This window comes from Podarcis tiliguerta (genome assembly GCF_965153285.1).
Source record: "Podarcis tiliguerta genome assembly, chromosome: 2".
NCBI classification, from domain to species: domain Eukaryota; kingdom Metazoa; phylum Chordata; class Lepidosauria; order Squamata; family Lacertidae; genus Podarcis; species Podarcis tiliguerta.
The window spans coordinates 86,783,954-86,810,687 of NC_139535.1; the positions used below are offsets into that span (position 1 = coordinate 86,783,954).

General features: G+C 43.7%; 1 protein-coding gene across 1 annotated transcript in view; it reads right to left on the reverse strand.

Annotated features, from left to right (window-relative positions):
- MGAT5B (alpha-1,6-mannosylglycoprotein 6-beta-N-acetylglucosaminyltransferase B) overlaps positions 1–26,734 on the reverse strand; it is a 168,989-nt gene that overhangs the window by 127,587 nt on the left and 14,668 nt on the right. Inside the window, exon 2 of the mRNA XM_083428470.1 lies at positions 24,992–25,104. Within this exon, the coding sequence (XP_083284596.1) occupies positions 24,992–25,104 (113 nt within the window). The remainder of the gene's footprint in view (positions 1–24,991; positions 25,105–26,734) is intronic.

Sequence of the window (26,734 nt, forward strand, 5' to 3'; positions counted from 1 at the left end):
TATTTAATGCTGTACTGTTTTTAACACTTGATTGGGAGCTGCCCAGAGTGGCTGGGGAAACTCAGCCAGATGGGCGGGCTATAAATAATAAATTATTATTATTATTTGTACCCTCCAGATGTTTTAGAGTAGAACAACCATTAGCCCAATGCTTATGCTGGCCAGGGGTGGTTAGGATTGTGGTCCGAAACATCTGGTTGACACCAGGTTTGGAGAGGATGCACTATAGTATAGCACACCAAACTTGGCACTGAGTATACAACTGCAAAGGAACAAACCCCTCTGTGTTTTAGCGAGAGATTTTTTGTTTGTTTTTTAAGCCAAGCTGATTGCTCCTCTGGGGGAAAGGAAATGGTTGTGTATGAAAAATGTGCCGTTTAATCCTCAGAAGCAAAAATGAAATTAAGTTAAATGAAATGCATGTCTCCAGTCTAGCGGTACTCTTAGTCACAATCATTCAGATTATGTGTTATTATTGAAAAGGTTTCATATCCATCAACTGCCACAGAAAAAAATGGGACATTTTGAGCGCCATGCTCTCGCAGGTGATTCCAGATCAGGCTTGAATCCCCACCCCCCCAAAAAAAAGCAATTTCTTGGGTCACATGACTCATGCAGGATTTTGAACCCAGAATATCCTGCCTCGTATTGGAGGGGTTTGGGGATTTTAATCTCACTTTTTAAAGGAGCCCATATTCAAAGCAACTGATTGCTTCATGTGCTTTTTAATTATATATTTTTTAAGCACTCTGGATTCAAAATCTACCCCTCTATTACATTTATTAGGGATGCCATATACCCTAATAACATTACTGGGATTTCAAAGGCAGAATTGACTTCTGGGGGGAGAATTTCCGAAAGGTGGTGCATTGTGGGGGATTTGGGGGCCTTTGGGGGGGCTCAACAACTTTAGATTTTTTCTTTTAAAAGCTGAACAATTTCGCTAGTCTTTACTTTTTTAAATATGGCAACCCTAGATTTATATCCCACCTTTTCTCCAATGAGGCTCAAAGTGGCGTACATGGTTCACCCTCTCCCCATTTTCTCTCCGCAACAACCTTGTGAGGTAGGTGATGCTGAGAGGCTGTGACTGGCCCTAGGCCACCCAGCAAGCTTTGTAGCTGAGTGAGGACTAGAACCCACAGTCTCCCAAGTCTACGTCGCACTGGCTCTCAATTTGGTGGAGGATAGTATATAAAGATTAAAAATTATTAAATGGCTCAAATTCTCCCTGCTCGAATTGTGACCACATTTATGATGGTGCTTTAAATAGAAGGGGAGGCCCATTCTTCTCTCCTATTCACACATGGTTTCCATTTTTTTCTTCATAGACATATTTGGCTTTTGAAAAAAACAGCTCTCACCTCCTTTCACAATCCAAGGCCTGCATTCATACTTCATCTTACGGCTGCCTAAGCCAATGCATCCCTGAACCACATACACAAAACCATCCCTGGAGCAGAAAATGGGAGCTGTTACAGAGCCAGCAGCAGTACAGCAGCACATTTTTGAGTTTGCAAAGAGAAGACGGATGTCGTCTCCCGTTGGAAATGCAGGGGGGAATTCAGTGAAGCTGAATGCAATTATCTGAGCTGAAATTCTGGCCTGCCTGCTGAGGGGAAGAAAAAAAACCTGTGGCAAGATGGCTTTTACACTGAAATTTTGCTGGCACATCAGTTTAGGACACTTGGATTAATACCCTTACTAGTTCAATGGGATTTTTTTTTTTTTTTTTTTTAGTGATTGCATAAACTGGGGCAACAGACCTTCTCCCTGGGTGTATTTAGAATCTGAACAGCAGAGCTTAGTGCCTGAAATTAGGTTTGCTCACTTTTAAAAATCCCTGCTTGCTTTATGAGCATGCTGTGAATTTTCACCATCATAAATACGGCTGGTAGAATTATGTGCAAATCACAAACAGCCAGTTACATCTGGGCAAACCCAGATAACAATGGGCCAAATCCTCAGTGGGGATAAATCAGCCTATTTCCATGGGAGCTATTGGCACTATGCTAAGCACCACTGGGAAAGTTGGTTGTTTACACAGATATCAAGGGACCAGCAATGGGGTTGTATAACTCTATTTATTTGTAAGACATTGTAGAATTTAATTCTTTCCACAGACCAGCTTGATTCTGAGAATGCTGGGTGGTTTTGCAGAGTTGCCAGTAAAGGGGACAAGGAACTCTCTATGTAGGGCAGGGAGGGCAAGCCCCTTTCAGTCTGAGGGCCACATTTCCTTCTGAGCAGCCTTCCTGGGGCCGCATGCCAATGGTGGCTGCATCCAAAGGCAAAAAGGGGTGAGGCACAGTATACTCCACCCACAGTGTACAGTATAGTATGCTGATTTCTACACACACATAAACAGCCAAGGAGAAACATTCAAGACAGTGCAAAAACAGGGCCATTGTGAGGTGCAGCTTGAGAGAGGATGTGCCCTGGGCCAGATATTCACCTGAAGGGCCACATTTGGACCTCAGGTTCTCCATCCCTGGTATAGGCCAAACCCTTTTTCTTTCTTTTGTTAAGAATGGGGGATGAGATTACCTCATGTTATCCAGACAATTTATTCTACAGTTTTCTTTTTAATCTGCCCTCTTACCTCCACCTCAAGGGATTTCTGCTGGGGGGACACATTAGAACCACAGGAGCACTGAGGGGATAAAGCCATGGCTGCTTCCTTTCCTACTTAGTTTCCCATTTTAAAGATATGGCGCAAGTCTCCAGGTTGCAACCTGGCATTCCTGCTGTGGAGGCCAGTGAGATGGCTAGTGATGGCACACAAAACAGCCATCGCCATTTGCGCTTTCCACAAGTGTAGTGCCAATATGCCATAGAATGAGATGTAGCAGAGAGAGGCTTCGCTTTGAAGTTTCCAGAGTCAAATTAAATATGTGCCTTTTTACCAAGGCTGTTGGAGAGATCTGATTGTTTGGAGTTATTGTGGAGGACCACTGCAATATTTATATGATGATTGTTTTATTTATTATTACAAATTCGGATCACTGTTTATTAATGCTTATTTAACTATGTGCTTTTATGTAAAACACATCTTAACATGAAACCATTTGAATGGACTCATAATGTGCTATTCTGGGACCTTGGTTGGTGGAAAGGCAGTTTAAAAATTAGATAAACAAAATAAATAAGTAAAAAAATCAATGCTGTTCCCTCCCAGCTCAACAATATTGAGGAAAGCACATGAGCACCAGCAGTTAACATCATTACCAGAGACCAGCCTTCAGGAAAAGAGTGGCGGTGAATCATTAGCATCCCAAAAAATGCTGCCTGCCTTCCCCTTCCCTCCTATAAACTGCTCGTTCTATCAAGCAAACGAAGACTCAGCAATTTGGGTAAAATCAGAAGAACCAGGTGGCCACGATCTGCTCTTTCAGTGGGTGAAAAATTATGGGATGCAGGTGCAAGGCATGAATTCATATATTATTGAACAAGTACAGATGCAGAGGCCTTTTTTCTTTCTCTCTCTCTCCAATTAAACCCTCCTCTTCAATTCAGAGGACAGGCTCTGTGCTCAAAAGTGACTGGGGAAATCCAGCCCCTTCCTTTTTTGACTCTGCTGAACTGCTTCCTGGAGGTATTGAATGGCATCTGCCAGCTCCAAAGACTGTTTTTTTCAAATTATTCACACTCCAGGCCATACAGAGATAGCACAGTTGTGTGAGACATGGATTTAGAGCTTGGGTTAGCAACTGCTAACTCAAAACTGTGAGTGGTATTCAGCTAACTTTTATTCGGGGTTAGGGTTAGGGTTTATTATTACAAATTTGGGTCACTGTTTATTAATGCTTATTTAACTATGTGCTTTTATATAAAACACATTGAAACCATTTGAATGGACTCATTATGTACTCTTCTGGGATCTTGGTTGATGGAAAGGCAGTTTAAAAATTAAATAAACAAAATAAATAAGTAAAAAATCAATGCTGTTCCCTCCCAGCACAACAATATTGAAGAAAGCACACGAGCACCAGCAGCTAACAGCTAACTTTTATTCGAAGTAGACCCATTGAAATTGTTATGTATTGAAGTTCTCACCCTGGCCACCAGGAGTATTGTGTATGTAGTTTTCACTCAGGTACACATCAGCTATTTTAGGCGGGAAACCCTGGGTTGTTGTTGCTACAATGTTGACAGCCAGCTGCCTATAAAAGCAGGCCGGCTGAGCTGTTTGCTGTTCAGTTCTGTTCCAGCTTACAAATAAAGAGCTGCTTTGGAGAAATCGCTGTGTCATCTGATATGTTTGCCCACAACTTAACAGAAATCACTGAACATGACTAAGGTAGGCCGGTTAATTTCAATAAGTAAAACTTAGTTGACTCCCACCCTTTTTCACCTAAAACAGTTCAGTGTCCTATAGCTTGCAGTCTGCATTGAAAACCAAGGGGTATCAAAACAGCCATGGGGTACGATACAACCCAAATACAATCTACTGTTAGCACCTTTTACCCAATAGTCAATTCTGTAAACAATAAAGAGGAAAGTTTTGACAAAAGGTGAGTCTGTCCTGGAGAGATAGGTGGATGATCTCCCAACTGGCAACACATTATGGCTACAAACCTAGGCATATTTACTCAACAGTAAACCCTTTAACACAATGAAGGCTTCTTTCTGGGCAACTATGCATACATAAGGGTTGCATTGTAAAGGAACACTTCTGGAACCAATACTTCACTGTTTTCCGCCACTCTCAAAGCACAGATATCCAATGAAGGGAGGAGTCATTACATGACTCTACATCCCAAATGAGGGTCCCTTTCAGGGATGCCATCTAGAGGGGCCGAGGGGCCAAGGAACCCCAAAATTTCCAAGGAGGGGGTGGCCCCCTCAAAATCCACAGGTAGCTGGTGTTGGGGCTCCTTCAGATAACCCTTTTATGGAGCATTCATCCTGATTTGCCTGCACAAAGTTTATGCAGAGGTTAGAAGATTTGGGGTCCTTATTAAGAATTTGTTCTGATTTGTTTGCAGGGAGGTTATATGAAAATGAGCAATTATCTCGATTTCATGCCAATTTGCTTGCATGGTGATTAGTCACATATCCCATACTTTAAACAAAATTTCCCCAACACTTTCCTAACTGCAAAACATACCATTTTTCTTCAAAGTAAATCTGTTTTGCCAGAGCAACAGAGCCATTTAATCTATTTTAATTGCACAAAGCTAAATTTCCAGTATTCAGTTGAATACCTCATGCCAAATAAAATAATAAAATAAAATAAAATAAAAATAACCATCTGGAAGCCACCTTGGATGTTATGAAAGTGCAGCAAATAGGTAGTTATTATAAAATTTATACTTCCAGGTAGGAAAGATACATACTTGTGGTATTTTCTGCCTCAGGTGCCAGAATAACTTGACTGCCTTGAGAGGTACTGTGCTCCTTGACTTGCTGGGGAGAGGAGCCATTTGCTGCTCTGCCTCAGGCAGGAAATGTTTGGGGCTGGCTCTTGTTTACACAGTAACTGGCTCCAATGTGAGGAAAAGTATTCTCTCTCTCAAGCCAGCTCCACACTAGGCCTGCGCTGTTGATGGAGGAAGACAGCCGTCCCACTTAGATCTTGCCTACTTCCTCAGAGGATCCTGCCAAAAGAATCTATACGCCAGTGAAAAAGGAGTTTCTGTGCACAGAAATGGGGGCTCTCAAGCTTAAAAGGCAGAGCTAGACAAAGCCGAGAATATAGGCTGCCACTCACAATTTCCTTTCAGTCCCTGCCTGAAAGGCTACAAAGAATAGACTTTTGTGCTGCATTTATTATTGTGTTCTTTTCCCTCGCCCCGCTAGGAATAACGGGGAAGGTAGGATGAGCATGTGGGGAGCGTGCTTTATGCCAATCAAGCTAATAATTGCACCCAATTTAAAATGCCACCCCTGTCCCGCTAAACCGCTTCCTTTCACGCCACGACTGTTTGCGCTTTAACAGGCAGCCCCGTTTGCATGCAGAGACGGAATGCCAAACGCTCCCTCGTCAATTACCACGGCGTGCCTGCCTGTTTGAGTGCCTTATTTACAAGAACCGTGTTTGTTCGTTGCAGTGTAATGGAGCTAAACAGCTCCCAAACATATCCAGGGAAATACCTTGCTGGTGAGACAGCAAGACAGGTGATATGCCCCAGTGGCAGTAGCAGGTGTGTGTGGCAAGTGAGCAGGGTCCTGGGTCCTTGGGATAGCCACCAAAGGAAAATGAAAGCTATTGGGTTGTCCGACCATAGCCCAGAAAGGGCCTACCCACCATTTTATTAGCTCCAAGAGCTAATAAAATTTTATTGCCCTCCAGAGGTAGGGCAGTGACTGACTCCCCCCCCCCCCCCATCAAACACTGATGTCATGGGCTGGCTGGATGCCAAGGAGTGGTGGGAGGGAACCCCCAGGGGAAGAAGACTCAGAGCCCGGGGATTGTTAGTGGGATGGTGATGCATGGTCAGAGGGAGAAGAACGAGCAGATGGCAAAGAGGTGGTGTTGGAAGCTGAATATGTCAACAGGGTTTAGTGAGCAGGAAGAGGCTGTGGCAGAGAGCAGTCTAGGCTCAGAGACAGGAGTGGAGAGGGGCCAGGAGACAGAGAAGAGGCAGAATTCAGGGAGTCTCCCCCTTCTGCTGTGACCAGCTGCCCTCCCCTGGGTCTCCAGAACACAATGAGAAATGAAGAGAGCAGAGCAAAGAGAGACAACACGATGGAGTCTTATGCAGCTGAGGAGGAGCCTTAGAGATCGGTGGGAAGGCAGGGACCTTCAGTCCTCACAACTGCCTCATTAGGGCAAGACCTACTGGGAAGGGTTGCTGTGACCACTAGGACTGAGCTGTTTTCTTTCTTTGAAAAAAAGGTCAACTTCACTGAAATTGGGTGTTTTCTTGGTGACCTATGCCTGACTCCAGCTCCTGACAGTTGATCCCTTTGCTTGTCTTCCTCCCTTGCCTGGTGTAGCAAGTAGGACTTCAACATTACTCCACACCAAAAAGGTAAGTAAAGTGGGTGGGTAAAGAGGTGGTAGGCACAGAATGCTTTCTCTTCCACTACCTTTGAACAATAATGGGCAGGAAAGAGGGCCTTTGTTTGGGAAGCCCATATTCATCTGGCAGGGGACCAAAACTTCATCCACTTGGATTGTTGAGGGTATTGTGTCTACTCCTCTTTTCCGAGTTGCCCTGAGGTGGTTGTTTTTCTCATCTGATTTGCAATATTCCTGGGAAGCTGGGACCATAGAATATACCCTGAAAGCCCCATTGAGTTTGGCATGGCTTACTTAACAAGAACAACAAGAACAATTTTTTTATTTATACCCTGCCCATTCTGGCTGTGTTTTCCCAGCCACTCTGAGTGGCTTCTAGCACATATTAAAACATAATAAAACATCAGTAAAACTTCTGAGTAATCATGTGCATGGTCATGCTCTTGATTTGCTTCAGGTTGTCTGTGTGTGAGTGTGAGACTGTGTGTGCTGCAGGGTGGAAGAGGTGATTTGAAAAGATGTTCAAAATGTGTGAAAGATTTATCTTGAAGCAATGGGGTAAATTAGCAAGAAAGGGAAGGGAGGCAGAGAAATGTTCTCAAATGGCTGTTCAGAAGAGCTGTTAATGTTAACAATGCAGCTCAACCCCCACCCAGCAAATTTGCTGCTGGGCCCACCTGAAGGCAACTTGCTGAATTATCCACTTGCATAACTCATGCACCTATTCTCCATCTGGTCATCCATTCCAGGATATGCTGACGTGTCAAAACATTTCTAGGCTCAAACAGGACGGACTGTCCTGGGTACATGAATGTTAGTGCACAGCAATCAAATAAAAACCCAGCCATCTGACAAATCTACTCCAACATGTTTATTTGATTGACCTCTTGAGGCAGAAATGGTAGCATTGGTTGTTAGAAGGCCTTATGCTCTACCTAGGGATATGGGAGAAAGTTTATTTTGTTTGCATTTTAATGTGAATGCACACTTCACACTAATTCACACTTTTCGAACCAATATGTTCACCAAAACATAGCTATCCTTCAAATTTGCTCTTCTCTAAATTTTGCAGTGCCATTCTCCAACCAATGTGTGCATAAATGTATGTCTCAGGTAAAAGTGTACCAAAGAAAATGCACACATGGCTGAAAAGAATATACAAAATGTATGATATTAGGGGGAAATGGGTTGCAACGTGTGTATATTTGTCAAAATTGTGTACAAAATGTGTTTCCTGGCGGGAAATTAGCACTAAATTGCTACTGGATTTTCATGGGCTTGTTTTTTTTAAAAAAAATCAGAGATTGCTGCAGAAATGTTGAGAATTGAATTGAAGACTGGAATAATGAAAAACCAAGAGAAAGGGAAATGATTAATTTATCTATCCCCAGGCATCTGACAACTCTATTCCAACACCTTTATTCAATCTATTGGGTGGGGGGTTAAACACAGGTATTGAAACAGAAGTTAAAGCTATGGTTTTCCCAGTAGTGATGTGTGGAAGTGAGAGCTGGACCATAAAGAAGGCTGATTGCTGAAGAATTGATGCTTTTGAATTATGGTGCTGGAGGAGACTCTTGAGAGTCCCATGGACTGCAAGAAGATCAAATGCATCCATTCTTAAGGAAATCAGCCCTGAGTGCTCACTGGAAGGACAGATCTTGAAGCTGAGGCTCCAACACTTTGGCCACCTCATGAGAAGAGAAGACTCCCTGGAAAAGACCCTGATGTTGGGAAAGATGGAGGGCACAAGGAGAAGGGGACGACAGAGGACGAGATGGTTGGACAGTGTTCTTGAAGCCACAAACATGAGTCTGACCAAACTGCGGGAGGCAGTGGAAGACAGGAGTGTGTGGCGTGCTCTGGTCCATGGGGTCACGAAGAGTCGGACACGACTAAACGACAACAAGAACAACATTGAAACAGAAATGGTAACACACAGGAACAGCGCATCCCACTTGAGAAGAAATGGGAAGTACCACTCTGCTCTGCCATGCCAAAGGCCTCACTGCCTCTGCTGCCAGCACCACAACCACACTGCCCACCTCCACTGGCATCCAGCAAGGTCATTTCCAGCAAGGTCTCACAGAAATCTCACAAGGTCTCTTGCACCCCATGAGATCTTGCAAGATCTTGCCAGAAATCAGTGCCACTTCTCCACTGCTGGCTAAGACGAAGGGTGGGGTGCTTCAGGGGCTTCCAAAGCCTGAGGCGGCTGCTTCACCCCACCTAAAAGGTGGGCTGGCCCTGACTGCACAGATGGGCAGGTGGAACGCCTTGTGCCCTGCCTACATTTTAGGTCAAGAAGGTGACGCAAAGGTCTGAATTTCTAGGACACCACATTTGCAAGGAAGGCCACACTTGCATGAAGGTTGTTTGTCTACCAGGAGTTCCTAGATCTAAGAGAAACCCCATTACTCAACGCCTGTGCCATAATGCCAATGCTCCACAAAACAGAAGCCAGAGCAAAAGAGGCAAGCTGTCAGGAAAGAAACCTTACGTTCCGAAACAAAAGCCTTTGGGGCTTTCTTCATTTTCCTTGTCGAGCTCCGAAAAGACAAATTCCATCTGGTTTAGAAATTGGACAAGCAGCCCTGTCATTCTGGGCTCCTGTACGTGATTAGAGGAAGGAGCCGAAACAAAGAAGCGTTCTGCGGAGGTCTGGGAGGTCAGAATGAGGGAGAAAATTAGTCCCCTACCAGACAACCGCTGCCCTTTTAGGTCGGCATTTTGCGACTGTCTCTTGGCAGCAGCCCAGGGCCGAAATGAACATTAACTCCCGTTGGAGCTTTGTCTATGTGTTCCAGAGGCCACTGCATATGGCTGATAGACATTGAACGCCTTTTAGGGGAGAGCTCCCCATCACAATAGAAAATGAGCTTGTTTTCCTTTCACTGCACTGCAAATAATTTTAACTGCTTCATGCCCTGCAAGGTCAGGAATGTTCATTCATGTTAGATTTGGGGAAGGGCTAGTGGCCTCAGCTGCTGGATCAAAAAGACAACTGCTCCCCTCTTGACAATGGGTTTCTATAAAAGGAGCTAATCAGCCTTCAGAGGGGGGTACTACAATTAAGCATTCCATACATGGAATGAAAACCGATGATAGAAATTGCACTCCTAATAAAAATGGGGATTAAAACTGCTTTACAAACCCACAAGAAGCCCTGAAAGATATGCTTGGAAAGTAGGATCCTATGAATTCTCCTGCTAATTATTTTAATGTTTTGCAGTTTAGAAAGAGCAAAAAAATCTGTAATCACAATGCACAGGGCAGAAGAACAAGACAATAAGCTGCTCTTTCTGGCATGGACTCTTTACCTTTATTATAGCAGCTATGATAGTCATCATCTCTCTGTCTAACCTACCTCACAGGGTGGTTGTGAGGACAACATGGGGGGGGGAGAACCATGTATATGCTAGCTTCAGCTTCCTGGAGGAAATAATGGGGCAAGAAAGCAATAATATAATTAAAAAATCTAAACCGTATGAATGAGCAAATTCATACATAAATACTTCAAAGTGGTCTATAGATATTGCTCGATAGACCCAAGGCAGTCTACTGGTCTACTCTGAGTAGGAGTATCATTGGATATCACTAATGCAAGGCTGTGGGACTGTAACTTTTCCCCAACACTATGGGGGGGGGTAGTAAAAGCAGGATATTGTGTGCCATAAACAGGAAGCATAAAGATTCGTAGGAAGACATTTTGAGATGCAATTTGGCAAGCACATCCTAGCTAATACCCCTAATCTTAAATAACCAAGACAGACAGAAGAAGCACTTGAGCTCTTCACTGTGGGATTTCTGGAAAGGGCCATTATATTTGAACAGCTTGGTTGTAAAAATGATGTCTCAGACCCTGCAATGTGCTATGAATTCAGTCTGCTGCCTCATTGAAAGAGTAAGCCTTCTTGAGGAGGCGGCTCCATTCATCTGATCCTTGGCAAGCAGCATGGTTGCTCAGAAACAAAACGCAACCATCACAAGCCTCGCTGAAGGTAAGATGAAAGGTCACGTGCCATTTCTACCTTTCTTCACCAGCAGGCAGATCTCACTGGCTCAGCACCTCTGGAAGCTTCCAGGCCATCCTGCGGGGACCACAGGGCAAGCCAGTCTTTTGAAAATCAGGTTTTTCAAATCAATTCCATCTGCTACCAGAGCAGTGAGAGTCCTCAACAAGAGCTTCATCACACTCCCATCTAATCAAGTTGCTCTGAAAGCTGCTACAACACTCCGTAAGAAGGAAGGTCCATATGATGCAAGTGAAAGACCCAAATTCAATGATTGCATCATAATATAGAAATGCCATGATGTTGGTTCATTAACAAAAAAAATCTGCCCGCAGACCATTCATAGGCAAAAGTGATTTCATTGATGCTGCCCGGAGATGGGACCTTAACCACTGCGTAACCCATTGTTCCCGGAAAAACTCCCTGGGGCATGAGAAGATCAATGGTCCTCTAAGCTGACCTTTCTAAGCAGCACATGGCGTTTCCATGTGCTGCTCTGGTTCACCAGAAGCAGCTTAGTCATGCTGGCCACATGACCTGGAAGCTGTACACCGACTCCCTCGGCCGATAAAGCGAGATGAGCACCACAACCCCAGAGTCGGTCACGACTGGACCTAATGGTCAGGGGTCCCTTTACCTTTACCTTTAAGCTGACCTTTTAGAGATGATTCACATTGTGCCATGGTGTGAATACTCAATACATGGTTTGTGCATAGACTCACTACACACACACACACACACACGGATATCTAAACATCAAACTACATTTTACATTAGCTACATATTATTATTGAACTGCTATGCATTTCTCATATACACCTTTCTGTATACAATTTCACCTATTATACTAGGGTTGAGTGCACACACACACCCCATCAGCCCCATGGTCTCGGTCAGGCTGACCCACCCAAGGCCAGCTAGGGAGCCACCCACCCCAGATCCAGTCCTGAATTAGTTTTTGGACAGGGCTAATGTTCACTGTATACCACATGACTGTCCGATCAAAAATGGACTTCGGACACATCCTCTATAGATGCAGTGATTCCATGGCAAACATACAGCGGTCTTTTTCAACAGGAGAAAAATGACCCCTGAAAGTAGAAAATCTGAAAACCACCATCCTACAGGAAAACACCACCATTTTGTGAATCTTTCTCCATAGAGGGGGAAAAAATCTAAACCTAAACAATTTATTGCCCCACTCAAGCTCTGGATTGATGATCTCCCATGACAATTTCTTAAAGAAAGTGATGAATTAGTTGTCCCTAGGCTTACATTATACCTTCCCTTTTGGCTGGAGCTGTTTATTTACATTTGTTTAGCCTGCCTTTCTTCCATCCTGGAACTTAAGACGGCTCCCAAGCAGTTCCCAGGCTGACTCCCATCCAGGCACTGACTGGAGCCAGACATGCTTCACTTCAGCAACATGGCTGCATCATGTGCTTTCAGGCTGTGCCATGAAATAAAAGTCCCATCCCACCTCGTGCCAAAGCAAGGCTACTCTCACCACCAATTGTATTCTTCATGGGTGGAGCATCAGAAGGGTCAGGCCAGCTCTATCATTAAGCAGATGCTACCAACCAATGCTGTCTCATTGCTAGTGTTAAAGTAAGACTCTACCACCAGTCCAGTCATCACTCCAGTACATGGAGTGGGTGGAGGCATCTTGTCCTTCGCTTCAGCTAGCAGAATGTATTGGGCTGGATGTGGATACCACACTGCAGGGACTGGCCCTATGAAAATGCTCAAAATAAATAGGGAGCCCAAACCCCAATGATCTGTAATGGCTATTAGACACAGGAGGGAATTCACAAACTAATGTGCTTTGGAACCAGCAGCAGTCCTTTAGATGACTAAACAAAGGCACTGTCACAGGTTTCTGCATCAGAATTGAGAATTCAAATGACATATTGCTTGCATTACAGAAGGTTCCTGTTCTGTCTGGGCATTCTATCACTCCACAAACGTTTTTAAATGCTTTGAAATTTCAGAGACAGAATTCATGCAGAGCTGGGTTATTTGTCACACTGTTGTAAGGCCCCATAACTTTTGTTGTTGTTCTAACAGAGTCTTAGGAGGAGACTCTTAGCTTCTGCCCAGCCTTGTGTATCAGGCACCTGTGAGGTTCATTCATAGTAATCTATCCAGTTGTGCCCATGCACAGCAGTCATGCTGTTTAGCACTAAGTTGTTGATTAGCACTAAATTAGCCAGTGTCACATATAGGCTCCCGTGAAAGTTTCTGCAGGTAAACAGATTTTGTAAGATGATTAATGCAAAGGAAGGCTCTCATTGTTTGAATAAGAAGGCAGGGGAGGGTGAATTTTGTTGGACAGCAGTGAGAAAACCAACACATATCAAAATTCCCTCCTCTCCACATCTCCTCGAACTATAGTGGTCTCTTTGCTTCTGGTGATCAGGGAGTTTTACTTGCATTCATGCACTTAGAAAGTAAATTCTCCACACAACCAATTCTCAGGCCTTCTCCTCTTTCCTTTGTCATCCACTCCAAAGTTTAATGCAAGTCAGATTCAGACTCCCACCATCAAAGAGATCTCCAGCTCTGTGTTGTGGCACACAGTGCACTCAGACTAAGGGCTAAAGTGCAAGAAGCATTAAAATTGTTTCAAGTTAACACACTTAGAACTGACCACATTTCTTTCTTTTGGGAAAAGCAGCTGCAGAGAGGGGGTACCAAGGTACAGGGAGAAGAGGAATCAACCCTTTCCCCAACATTGTTTCCAATCGAAAATGACCCCACCCCATCAAAGTGCTGGTTGTAAGGTCCTATGGCAGGCTTCCTCAAACTTGGCCCTCCAGATGTTTTGAGACTACAATTCCCATCATCCCTGACCACTGGTCCTGCTAGCTAGGGATCATGAGAGTTGTAGGCCAAAAACATCTGGAGGGCCGAGTTGGAGGAAGCCTGTCCTAGGGAATCTCTTGTGCAAAATTAGTGCCTGCAGATGTGGTGGAAGGCAGTTACAGAACAGAGATGGTAGCAGGAGTTCAGACAAACCCCTTTGTATGTTAGAAGCAGGCCTGAGGGGGGTTTCAGGGCTACATGGGGTAATCTCATCCCTCTGCAACCAGCCATGCCTCCCATGAGCTGCATGCCAAGTGTTTGAAGCAGCCCTGAACCCATCTGCATGTGGAGCTCATTGGGGGATTCTGGGCCAATCAAGATTTTCCCACATGTGGAAGAACCCAAGAGTCCACACACACATAACTCTACACATTCATTGTCTCTTTCATAAAATGACATGGCAGATTTTGAAGTCATTGAGTCAGGTTTATGGACATTGATTTCTCACGGAGTTGAAGAGACATGGGGCTCATCTACACTTCTACTTGTACTCTGCCTAGAAAGCATGGGTCCAGGTGGTTTTCCCCTTGCCCCACTCCTTTTCCAAGGAAGACCCACTCTTTGGTGCTAAACCAGAGAAAAACTAGAGAAAACCCAAATTGCCATTTGCTCCAGTTGAGCTCTAAAGAGCAGTTTTCTCCAGAAGAAAGCAGTCAGACAAGTGGAAGTGTGGATAAGCTCTTACCCTAGATGTGGGTTGTCAAATAATGCTTTTTAGAGGTAAGAGAAAAAATGGTGATTGGAATGGAAGGCACACTTGTGGACAGAGAAGGAGTCCAGAACCAGAAATTACTCTGGAACAGAAGGAAAGAGGTGAGTTGGCTAGAAAAGCTACAGAGCAAAATTTCAAACAACCCTAGAAGTAAGCAAAGTGGGGGAGAGGGGGCTTTCAAATAAAAGGGTATTAGGTTATCAGTTACTATATTTTTACTGAGGAAGCGTCCCCATTTGCATTTTCCATCTCAGGCATCAACAGATAGTGGGTGATTTCTGGAGAACCCCAAGTTACCACCTGCAGTTGGTACCTTTGCTGCAATTTGCAAACAAGCATTGTGGCAACTGGAAATTATTTCTGTATATTCCTTAAGTCATTGCATACCAATTTATTTTCCTCCAAATGCAGCTCTGGAGGCTCACTGGCAACGTAATGAAACCTGAATCTGCTTCTACTATTGTGCCTACGTTGTGTGACCTTTTAACAATCCATCATTCTTTGATGGATTAGTGATGAATTCTAAATGAAAGGCATCATTTTAAAAAAGAATAAAGGAAGGAAAGAAACTTAGGTCATTTGCAGGAGACTCTGATCTGGCAGAGACCTTTGTTTAATATCGTTGATAATAACAATAGCAATAGAAGTGAGCAGAGGAATTCTGTCAGTTTCCCAGCAGCACAGTAGAAATCAGCACCAAGCCCTGACTTTCTGAAAGCACTCAGCATTTAGTCTCCCATGGTGTGGCCACATTTTGTATCCATGTGCAATTCTGAAAGGCACCACAACATTATGAACATTTCACAGCAGCATTTAAACATCTTGCTTTGTGATTTGATGACTGACTGGCCCGTTTAAGTCCGTAGGTGTTCAGATAAAACAGTCATTAGGGATTTATAACAACTCCGCTAGATATAGCTGAGCAGAAAAACCAGAATGTCTGCTCTTTTTTCCCCTTAAAGGCAGCAAAATTGGAAGCTATTCAGACTGACTCCACAAAATGGAAAGGCTAATGTGGGGAACAAGGCTATTTTATTGAATTCAAAGCATTTCTACCCTACCAGAAAAGCTCCCAAAGGCAGTTTACAAATCAATAAAAAATAACACAGTCCCTTTCCTCTAGTGTACAATCTAAAAAGTTGAGGCACTGAAAGGAAAAGGGATGGGAAGGGAAGAGGTTACACTCTTTCACACATTTACTTGAGTGCAAGGACCACTGAAACTCACCTCCAAATATTATTATTTGCATTTGTCCACCACATCGTAACAGACACGCTCTCTGTTTGGATAGGATCACGAAGCCTGTAGTAAGAACTAAGGGACACCATGAAATACATGCAGCAATGGTTTCTCAGTGGTGAAGCTGATCCCCTCAGCCATCTTTCCAGAAAAGCCTACACATCAACCCATTAGCTCAGTTCCCAAGCTGAGAAATTATGATAAGCCAAATCAGAAGTTTCCAGGAGAAGAGATGCTGTTTCAGCTGCATTGGTTTGAAAATGATGAAGCAGTCGGACCTCCTGGTAAGAGTTCCACACCTTCCAAGGAGGATGATCCTTTACACGGTGCCCTTAATGGGCATGCATTTCTGTGTTCTGTGTTCCGATTTCTGTGTTGACCTATGAGGAATGGCTGTGTCAAGTCACACCTAACACTAAGCCATGGTTTGGAAAATTGGCATGTGTTTGAACATCTGAACCCAGTCTACAGGCTAACCATGATTTGTTTTCTGCCCACAAACCATGATGTGAAGCCAGAAAGAGAAAACTCAAGAGCAGCTAGAAAACTAAACAGGCTTGGGAGAAATAAACCAGGGCTTTTGCTTCTCTGTGAAACAACTAATAATTTGTTGAACAAACCATGGTTTAGTGTTATGTGCAAATACAGACTCTGCACATTTTTATCATATGTATCGGATATGGAAGCTGATCACCTTGCATTAAGATCAGGACTGAAGAGAGAGAATACATTGTTTTGGTTGTTATATATGGAAGCAGGCATGTTTAGATATGAAGCTGTTCCACAGGGATCATTATTCATATTTTTCACCCATAGCTAGGGCCCAGTTGTGATGAAAACTGCAAAGCCAACACAGCAACGGGGGAATTACAATTTGACACTGGACAGCTTGATGGTAGCTCAGTCCTGGACATAATAAAAAAAGCCTCCTATTTGGGAACAGGGATTGTTGGCCAGTGTGAAATATATGCCTACCTTTAAGGAGACACCCAAGCTTCAATGAAAAGTGGACAGTAAAGACAACAGATGAAAACCATTGTTCAAGCTGCTTTTGCTGGGCAAAATCCAGCCAAGTAAGTCCTAATCCTGCAGTAGCAGATTTAATGGCATTCACAATGATTAGGGAGATGGTGGGGAGAAACAGAACCAGCTTTGTATTCTCCTCCAACAGGGAGAAAGCTAAGCCAAGTATCAAAGAGGCAGCATTACACGATAATCTCTTTTGAAGTCAACTAAGCATTTTGCAAACCAACAAAGGAATTTTGGGAACCAACCTATCAATTCCCTGCCCAGCCGATATGCTCTGCTTGGCTTTATTTTTTTAATGAACAACAGGGCAGGATTTATCTTTGAGGGAGGTACAAGAACTCCTAGAGAACAGACTTGGAAAGGCTTTATTCATTTGTACCTCCTGAGATGTAGGCTGGCAAAGGGAAAAGGCCAACAGTGTTTTGGTTTTTCTTTTGGATTTTTCAGAGTAAACACCTAAGGATCATAAGAATCATAGAGTTGGAGAGTTGGAAGGGACCATGAAGGTGACCCCCCTGCAATGCAGAAATTTTTTGCCCAATGTGGGACCAGGAACATATATAAAAGAAGAAAATTGTGGTAAAGGAATGCAGTAATGAAGTTATTCCCTCAGAACAATCTGGTCCTCTGAACAAGAAGAAGTGCCAAAAGAGCACCATTTCAGTGCTGATCTGTGAGAAGAGAAGTGAAATAAAGTGTTGGCTAAACCAGAACAACTGTGTTTATAAGAACATGGCCTCCATTTCTCAGACCCCAGAATGGGACTCTGCATGAGAAAGAGTGTGTGTGTTCTTTCCCCAAGTCTGTAAAAGGGGCATTGGGAGAGGCTTTCCATTTTTATTAGATTCCACAAGAGCAGTGTGGCTTTAGTTTGGGATTTAAAGACACACCAGCTATGATTAAAAAGTTGGGTTTCAAGAATTATTGAGGAGAAGGGAAAGAAAGAGTCCCTAGCACAATTTCAGTAAAGCTATGCTGAGGTGGTAATAGTGTGATTTGTGGGAGTGGGAGCAAGGGAAAGTCTCTGAGCTAGTTGGGGGGGGGATAAGTTTATATTATATATATATATTTCGTTGCATCTGTGCCATCAAATCACTGCAAGCAGGCAGGCGTCTCCCCCTCCCGACTTCCCACTGCAGCCAATGAAACCGAAGTAATCTTCAACTTAAACCAAAGGTTTATCAACACACAGTCACAAATAAGGGGGTCAAACACCCCCAGGAAGTTATTGAGTGGTTTCATCCTTGCATTGTCGCTGGCTAGATATGTTTTCAAACTCTCCAAAGCAAAACAAGAGAAGAATGCAGAAGTATAGGAAATGTACAAAACCACGAGAAGCTGCAAGTTTCACTTCATGAGAATCATTTTCCACCCCCATCCAACTAATGGTGGCAAATTACCCTCGGAAGATATGTACTGTCATCAATATAAGAAAGAGGAAGGAGACCAGGAAAAACACTTTCATAATATTGACTTTCCAGCAAGGTTATTCCATCTGGCTCACCAACACGAGGGCTGGGTGTACTTGCAATAAATGTAGCATGCCTGTGTTTTGACTATCAAAAGTAACTTAATTCTCCTGCAAGTTCCAAAGATCTCAGAAACCCACTCCATGGCAACTCAGAGCAGGGCTTTTTATCCCCCCCCCCCCCATTCTGTGGAACAGCATTCCTGTCGAGTTATAACAGGCACCCACTAGCTGCACTTTGAACTGTTGAAGACATTTTTGTTTTAACAGGCTTCCCCAACTGGATAAATGGGTCTTTGTCACAAGTGTCCATTTGTTAGGATTTTGGTCTTGTTTGATATGTATTGATGCTATTGTGTTTTTAGCTTTTAAAAATTATGTTATGTGTAAATTGCCTTGAGGTGGTGGTTTATGTAGGGGTCAGATGGGATTACCATGAGGAATTATAAAATATACATCAAGCCATCGTGTTCACGATGAAAGCATTGTGTTGACTGGGTTTGATATATTGACGATAATTTCTGATTAAATCCCATAAGATTCTACATTCGTGCCCTTTTCATGCCCTTTTGACTCTACTGCCCATTTCTCTCTCCTCACGTCATGTACACAGCAGTACACAGCAGTTGCTTCGCCAGGCAGGCATCCTGGGCCATAAAGATAGTAGGCAAGCTCCTTTGAAGTAGTTTCTTATATATTAATCTTAAGATGTTAATCTTAGGGCCAGGAAACAGATCTCACATTAAGGGGATAATGGTTACTGTCCTCCTGGCCATCCTTCTGATCATGTGTACTGATTGTTTATGACCTCCGGGGTTGCTGTATTCGCTCCTTTGTAGTATTCATTCATTTACCCCAAAAGTATGCATGGATAACTAGCATTTATAGTTTAACTTTGTCCCCACTTGAGGTTTGTTTAAATGCTCAGAGGAAATCTGATTGGTTCTTACGAACACTCTGTAAAAAGTTTTTTTGTGAATAAAAACGGCCTGGCCCAGGGGGCTGCAGAGATTGGACAAGCACAGAGAGACACGATTATACGCACCCTTCCCAGAGTCTTGCTGGTTCAAGTCTCTGTGTATTCTTATTAATCAGAGTTCAATCCTTCCTTTACTCTGCGAACGCAACAGTTTAGAAGATAAATAATAAATCAGTTGTTGTAATTGTTGTTGTTGTGGCTGACTTGAAAAATGTTATTATTCAGATGCAACACATAGTTGACCAAGAATACAAATATCAGAAGGGCTGATACTTAAAAATGGATGGCAAAGCAATGGAGCAATGTCATTTGTGTTTATTAATCCACACAGAAGAAGCCTCCTACTTAATAGCACCACTTACAAAAATGGCAACCATGGACAGCACTATTCTCTCAGATCCCAATTGCATGTTATACAGAACTTCCACCATGACCTATTTTAAAACAGCCTTCATATTGCTTCCAGGCAATTTTACCTTTGCAAATGCTCTTTACACACACACAAAGATGTGCTTCCAAGCAGCAGTCTCACTCTTGCTCTTTTGAAGTTAAATGGAACTTTAAATTATTCCTTTCCTGTCCTCTCTCAATATTGCACGGTTGTTAAAGAGAAAGAAGCTACGACACACCGACACACACACATACACTGCACAATTTGATCCTTCAACAACCCATTATGTGTCTTGTGCCGCAGAGACACAAATAGCCAAATTGTCACTCCACATCTATTTTGTATCTCCCCCAGAATCAAAGTTGCATATCAGAGAGACTCATCTGCTTCCAAATGGGAGCAGTCAATTGTACTCTGCATTTGGGGTTAGGAGTACTGCTAGACAGCTGCTCCCTTCAGCAGCCAGAGTGCTCTTGCTCTGCTCCTCCTCTGACTTGATAACATTTTGGATTTGAATTTAGAGATAATTCCACCCCTCTTCTTTTACTACCCACTACCAAAAAGGCAGGCATTGGGAGCTGTCGGTCAGCTTGCCCAATTCACTGAAGTCCAGACTATGTGTTATTATTAAATGCATGGCAGCTGCCGCTTTGTGTCTCATGATACTGTCTATATGATTTTAAAATGTTTAAAAGGATTCCCTTCTCCCATGCAAACCTGCCTATGGTAAGGCTATCAGTGATTCCTGGCCACAATGGCCATGTTCTCTGCCTTGACTATCAGAGGCAATATGCCTTTGGATACCAGTTTCGGGGGGGGGGGTCACAAGTGGGGGGAAAGCTGTTGCCCTGCTTTTAGGCTTCCCATAGGCATCTGGTTGGCCACTGTGAAAACAGGATGGGTCATTGGCCTGATCCAGCTGGACACTTCTTATGTTCTTATCTGCTGAGAGCATTACCTGAGGTTCTGCCCCAGGCAGCTCCCTCCCAGCCCAGCCTTTGGTTACTGGGAACAAAGCCTTTTCTGCAGCCATGCTCTGATCATAGAACTCCCTCTTCAGTCACATTGGTCTGGAATTTTTTGCCCCAAGCTGTCCTTGTTCTCCCAGCAGTAAACAATATGGACCTGCTGAATATTTTTAATTGATCTTCTGCATACATTGAATCTTAGGCCTATTTTAAACTGGATTTAGCCTGCGTTTTTGTGCTGTTTAAATTGGGAGTCGTAAACTGTCTTGAAGGCTAATCAGGATGGAAAGGCAGGACAGAAATGTTTTAATTAAAGGTGATGTGTGACAGGATGTTATCACACCCAGCATTTCTTACATCACTGCTCCAATTCATTGGCGGCTGCTTGGGGGGATGAGCAAATGCTGAGTGCCCTGTCATAATGTTTTAACTAAAGGCTACAAGGTGGATGGGAATCTTTTTTTTCGGCCTGAGGGCCACATTGCCCTCCAGGGGCCACATGCTGGTGGGTAGAGACTCTTACCTTTGTGCAGAAGGCAACATTCCAGGCACACAAAGAGGTTTCTGGATTAGCCAGTGTGACATAATGCTGGACTAGGACAGGTATGGGCAAACTCTGGCCCTCCAGATGTTTAGGACTAAAATTCTCATAATCCTTAGCTAACAGGGCCAGTGGTCAGGGATGATGGGAATTGTAGTCTCAAAACATCTGGAAGGCCAGAGTTTGCCTATGCCTGGATTAGGACGTGGGAGGCCAGGGTTCGAATCCCCACTCAGCCATGAAGTTCACTGGCTGACCTTGGGCCTCTCACCATCTCTTAGCCTAACCTACCTCACAGGGTTGTGGTGGGGGTGAAATGGGGAGGAGAAGAACCATGTACACCACCTTGAGATCCTTGGAAGATTCAGGTGGTATAGAAATCTGTTAAGTAAGTGCATTTCTCTATCCGCTATCCATATAAGCCAGAGGTGCTATCACAGTTCAAAAATACATTCCAGCCAAGCGAAAGTACAAAGGTGTTACAGAGCACGGCTGGTGGGGATGTGGCCTGGGGAGAGTTCCAAGGGCCAGAAATAGTGACCTGGAGGGCAGCATTTGACCCCTGACCCTGAGGTTCCCACTTCCTTGAACTAAAGGGAGATTCAGATGACATGCACACAAATTGAAGGAATGCACAATGAGGATAATAATAATAATAATAATAATAATAATAATAATAATAATAAATGATAAATTTTATTTATACCCCGCCCTCCCCAGCCAAGACCGGGCTCAGGGCGGCTAACACCCAATATAAAACAATTTATTAAGATACAACTTAAAACCAAGATTAAAATACAACATTAAAATGCAGCCTCATTTCAATAGAAACTCAAATCAAAAACTTTTTGAGGATGAAAAGGTCAAATCTTCACCAAGGGCAACTATTCAGACTGGTCCTACGTGGGCCACAAAAAAGCCAGGGAAGTCCCCAAATAGGAGTTCCATCACAGAAGGAGAAAGGAAAAAGGAAAGAGGGGGAGGGGATCAAGTTGATTCCAAGCCAAAGGCCAGGTGGAACAACTCTGTCTTACAGGCCCTGCAGAAAGAAATCAGATCCTGCAGAGCCCTGGTCTCATGAGACAGAGCGTTCTACCAGGCTGGAGCCAGTGTTGAAAATGCCCTGGCTCTGGTTGAGGCTAATCTAACTTCCTTAGGGCCTGGGACCTCTAGGGTGTTGCTATTTATGGACCTTAAGGTCCTCCGCAGGGCATACCAGGAGAGGTGGTCCCATAGGTACAAGGGGCCTAGGCTGTGAGACTGTTCAGGATGGTCTGATGTCTGTGCACATAGTCCTCATGTTCCTACAAACTGGGACAAGATCCCTCTAAGCAATAGCAATGGATCTGGAAAGACTTTCTACTTTTGCACATACCCTTGGGAGTGCCACACTTTGGTGACACAGATAGTCATGCAAGAAACACTGAAAACTGTTAAAAGATTGTTTGATTATTTAATTGTTGTTAGCCGCTCTGAGCCCGGCTTCGGCTGGGGAGGGCGGGATATAAATAAAATTTATTATTATTATTATTAGTTTCAACATCATACGGTCCTTCTATAGCCTGTTGATCTTACTAGACAAAAGCAGGTGACCATTTGCCCCGTAGAAAAATGAGAATGTGCTACTCCTTCAATCATCTGGTGTGAGATGTTCGGAGCCAATGACAGAGGACTCAACTCAGACCACAGAGATCAGCAGCAGACACAAAACTGCCCCTCTCTGTTTCCCCAAGGTGAAACAAAGGGATGCAAGAGTGATTACAGGCAATGAAACCGTACAAAGTTAAATGTCATAGAAAAGCAATTTGCTTTTTTCTCAGCCTCTGCTCACCACCCATCCATCTCACGGGGCTATTGTGTGGACAGATCAAATAAGGACTGCAAAAAAGGAGGAAAAACCATAAAAATCTTATGTGAAGGGAGAAACAGTGGCATTTTATATCAAAGCAAAAAGTGTGTGCTGTGGCAAACTTGCATGGCTAGCATACTCCAGAAGAGACCAGGAGTCAAGGCCCATGATTTCATTCATGATTACCTTCCTAGGCCGTCAATGACAACCCAATAATTCTTTCCCATTTTAGTGTTGCTTCAACCAGTTAAATTTAGGGATGCCAGATTAAAAACACAGACAATCATTTTTGCCTAAACTCCTTGCTGCATGCAGAAAATGATGATATTGTGACAGGTGAGGTGAGATGGGAGGGAGGAAGAGGAAGGGCCCCTTCCACACTGTGTGGTGTATGTGGCTGCTGACTGGCCAGGAGTTGCGGTACATGAATCAGACCCACTATTTTTGGAAGGGAGATCAGAGGACCCCAAGGATGTGGAGAGCTGGGTGTGGAAGCAGTCAGGAGAGGAAGCCTCAGAAGGTAGCACCCTACTCCCCTGTGAAGGGACCCACAGAAGCCAGCAGGGACTTTTATTCATTCATTCATTCATTTAAGACACTTATACACTGCTATATCATTTGCTATTCTAAGCAGCGCACATAAAACAAACCATACAGAAAATCACCAGCATGGGCTGAAGAGGTGGCCCCTGGAACTTTCAGGAATGCAAGGGCTCTATCAGAAAACACACACATCAAGGCTAATAATAATAATAATAATAATAATAATAATAATAATAATAGATTTATACCCCACCCATCTGGCTGTGTTTCCCCAGCCACTCTTAAAGCTATGACCACTATCTCAGCTGGGGAAGGAGAACTAAGCAGATAACACCAAACCTGCCAGCAAGCCTGCTTAAGCTTTCTGTTGGTTTTGGACCTTAGCTTGTTGCCTTGGATGCCCATTTGCAAACCAGACTTTACCCATATCCACTCCTGCTTCTCTCAACTCCAGCATACCTCCTCTGAAGCAGGATGCCATTTATCCTTGTGCAACTCTTTTTCAACATTTTTACTATCATCAAAATACCTTGTACAGGGTCTCCAGAGGGACACACTGCAAAAGACTTATACTGAGATAAACAAAAAAAAACTCTCAAGCATTGAACAACTCACTCTCTCTGTGTGTTGTACAGAAATGATACAGTTTACATAAAGTCGCAACACAATAAAACAACACATTGCCTTCCCGAAGCTTCCTCGTTGGGACTGCATCACCACAAAACGTCTTCTGAAGCCTGCTGGCCAGAGAGGGGAAATGGCCTCTTCTCCTTCACCTCAGTCTCCTCAAGAGCATCGGCACTTGAGAAACTGAAACTGGCAACCCTGCTCTTCAGGGTTCAGGACCTTACAGAGAGGAGACAGTGGGCATGATCCCAACTGCACTGAGGCAACTGCCCATCATGGTGGCCGCTCTCCGCTTTGGCTCGCTAACTGAGCATGTGCAGAATCATTAAAGCACTAGACGTCAGTGGGTTACACTTGCACATGTATAGGGTGCAGCTGACCTCATCAGCCATGGAAGGTGTTGCTGACCAATGAGCATTCTGAACCTGACCCAGCCTATCCTTGCAACTAGCACCATTTCTTATGCCTGTCAGTAAGGGTGTAGGGGCTCCCTTTCTTTTCGTTCACCATTTGGTGCAAGGGAAGGGAACATTTTCCATTCCAAGGCCACATTCTCTCATAGGCAACTTTCTGGGGGCTGCATGCAACTTGTGTGGCCTGGGGAGGAGGCTTGGGGACTGTTCCAGAGGCCAGACAAAGAGGTCTAGAGGGGCACAATGCAAATGGCCCCCAGGACTAAGATTCCCCACATCTGGCTGCAACAGCCTTTCCTACTTCATCAGCCATGCGACTTAAAGGCAAAAGCTATTTTTCAGGTTGCTGATCTGACAAACATAGTCAAATGAGTGATATGGAGTTACCTTCGGTCCTGATGGTGAATGGCGAGTCCCCCAGTCTTTTGGCTGAAAACTGACCTCCCAGTGATGTCATTAAGAAGCAGAGAGTGAAAAATCCAATCCCAACCACAAATATCCTATAAAGGGAGACAAAAGAGGAGGCATCATCAGGTATAAAGCTAAACAATATGCAGAAGAAATTCCCTACAAATTCCCACTACTTTGAAAGAGCTTTAAGGATCACTTCCATCCCTCTGAAATCTAGCATTGCTTCCAGGAGGTGGGTAGTGGCTCCTCCAGGCGCCAGATTTGGGTCTGGCCTTGGAAACACACAACTGGGAAGAAGGTTTTTTTCTACTAGCACAAGTGTGTGGAGTTAAGGGTTCTTTGCCACGAGGAAGATGATGCTTTGTCACAATCTGATCCTCAATCAAGCGTAGGCACTTACTAAGTGACTTCGTTGCTCCCCTAAGTAAGAAATGACAAACCCAGCCATCAAAACTTCACCACTTTTTTTCTCATACTTGTTGGATTGAATAAGCTGCGGGGCAGGAGTAAACATTGTGTTAGCTGGAAGAGGACACAGTACTTCTCTCTGCTAAACAGATTAATTGTACTTAACAAGAATGAAAGCTGCATGTATCGGAACACTCACCACAGGGCATAAATCCACTGGGATGTTCTCCTGCACAAATGTCAGAGTAACGCTTTTTGCACAGCTCCCTGTCATTTCTGAAGTGTATTTAATCATTTCACCCACTGCCTACTTACTAATAAAATGTAAAATATTGTGCAGCCTAACTTTAACCAACAATGATTCTTTTTAATAATTTTAAAAAAACTTCTCAAAAAAACTTTGTCTTGGACCTCCAGGAGTTAGGTGTGTAACTATATGACATTTATACCAGATCTGGCCAATCTAGAGACTTTGTACTAGCTGCCAACCATAGGGGCCCATGTTGCTCACTCCTGTTCTCTTTTAACCCCAACAAAGATTGCTCTGAAGCCTGGGTGTGTGCTGTCCTAGGTAGCTTAAGAGTCAGAGACTATTGGAATGCTACAATTCACAATGGCAGACCACCAAATCAGACTGGTGTATGCTGTTCAGCCACTTCAACAACAATCTCTCTTCTCCCCAAAACATAATATAATGAAGTGGTACCTGGTGTGCGTCTAATGGGGGGGGGGTATTTAATTGTCAGGATGGGCCCTGCTTTGTCTTCAGTCTTTTCTCCAGATTCTTCCCATTGATTAAATACACACACACACACATACTCATCATTATGCCAGACTTGTTTAGGCATTTGAATCTTCATAATTATAATCGAGCAAGGAGTGATGGTTAAACACTGCATTTAATTACTAATTTAGACCACTGGAGAAGCAGGGGGAGAAGGAAAGAAAAAAAGAAAGAAAGAACTGAAAGGAGGGGAAACAGTCAAATGAGTTGCCTGGTTTAGAAGAATCTCATTAGAAGATGAAAAACTTCAAGACTGCAAATGCATTTCAGAGGATGAAACTGCAGCGCCTGCGGTACCCGACAGGATCAGAATAAGTAAGTTACAAGAACTTCAATGGGGCAATATGATGATCAGATAATTACGTTCACTCTGGTTTTCCTCAAGCAAAATAACCACTTGCACATTATTTGATTTCCATCCTACCCCATTTTCCTAAGCCGTATAATTGTCCCAAGAAACCCCTGTTTCAAGATGCACCACAAAGGGAAGCCTTCTTATTCTTAACAGCGCAAAACCAGAGAGTGGC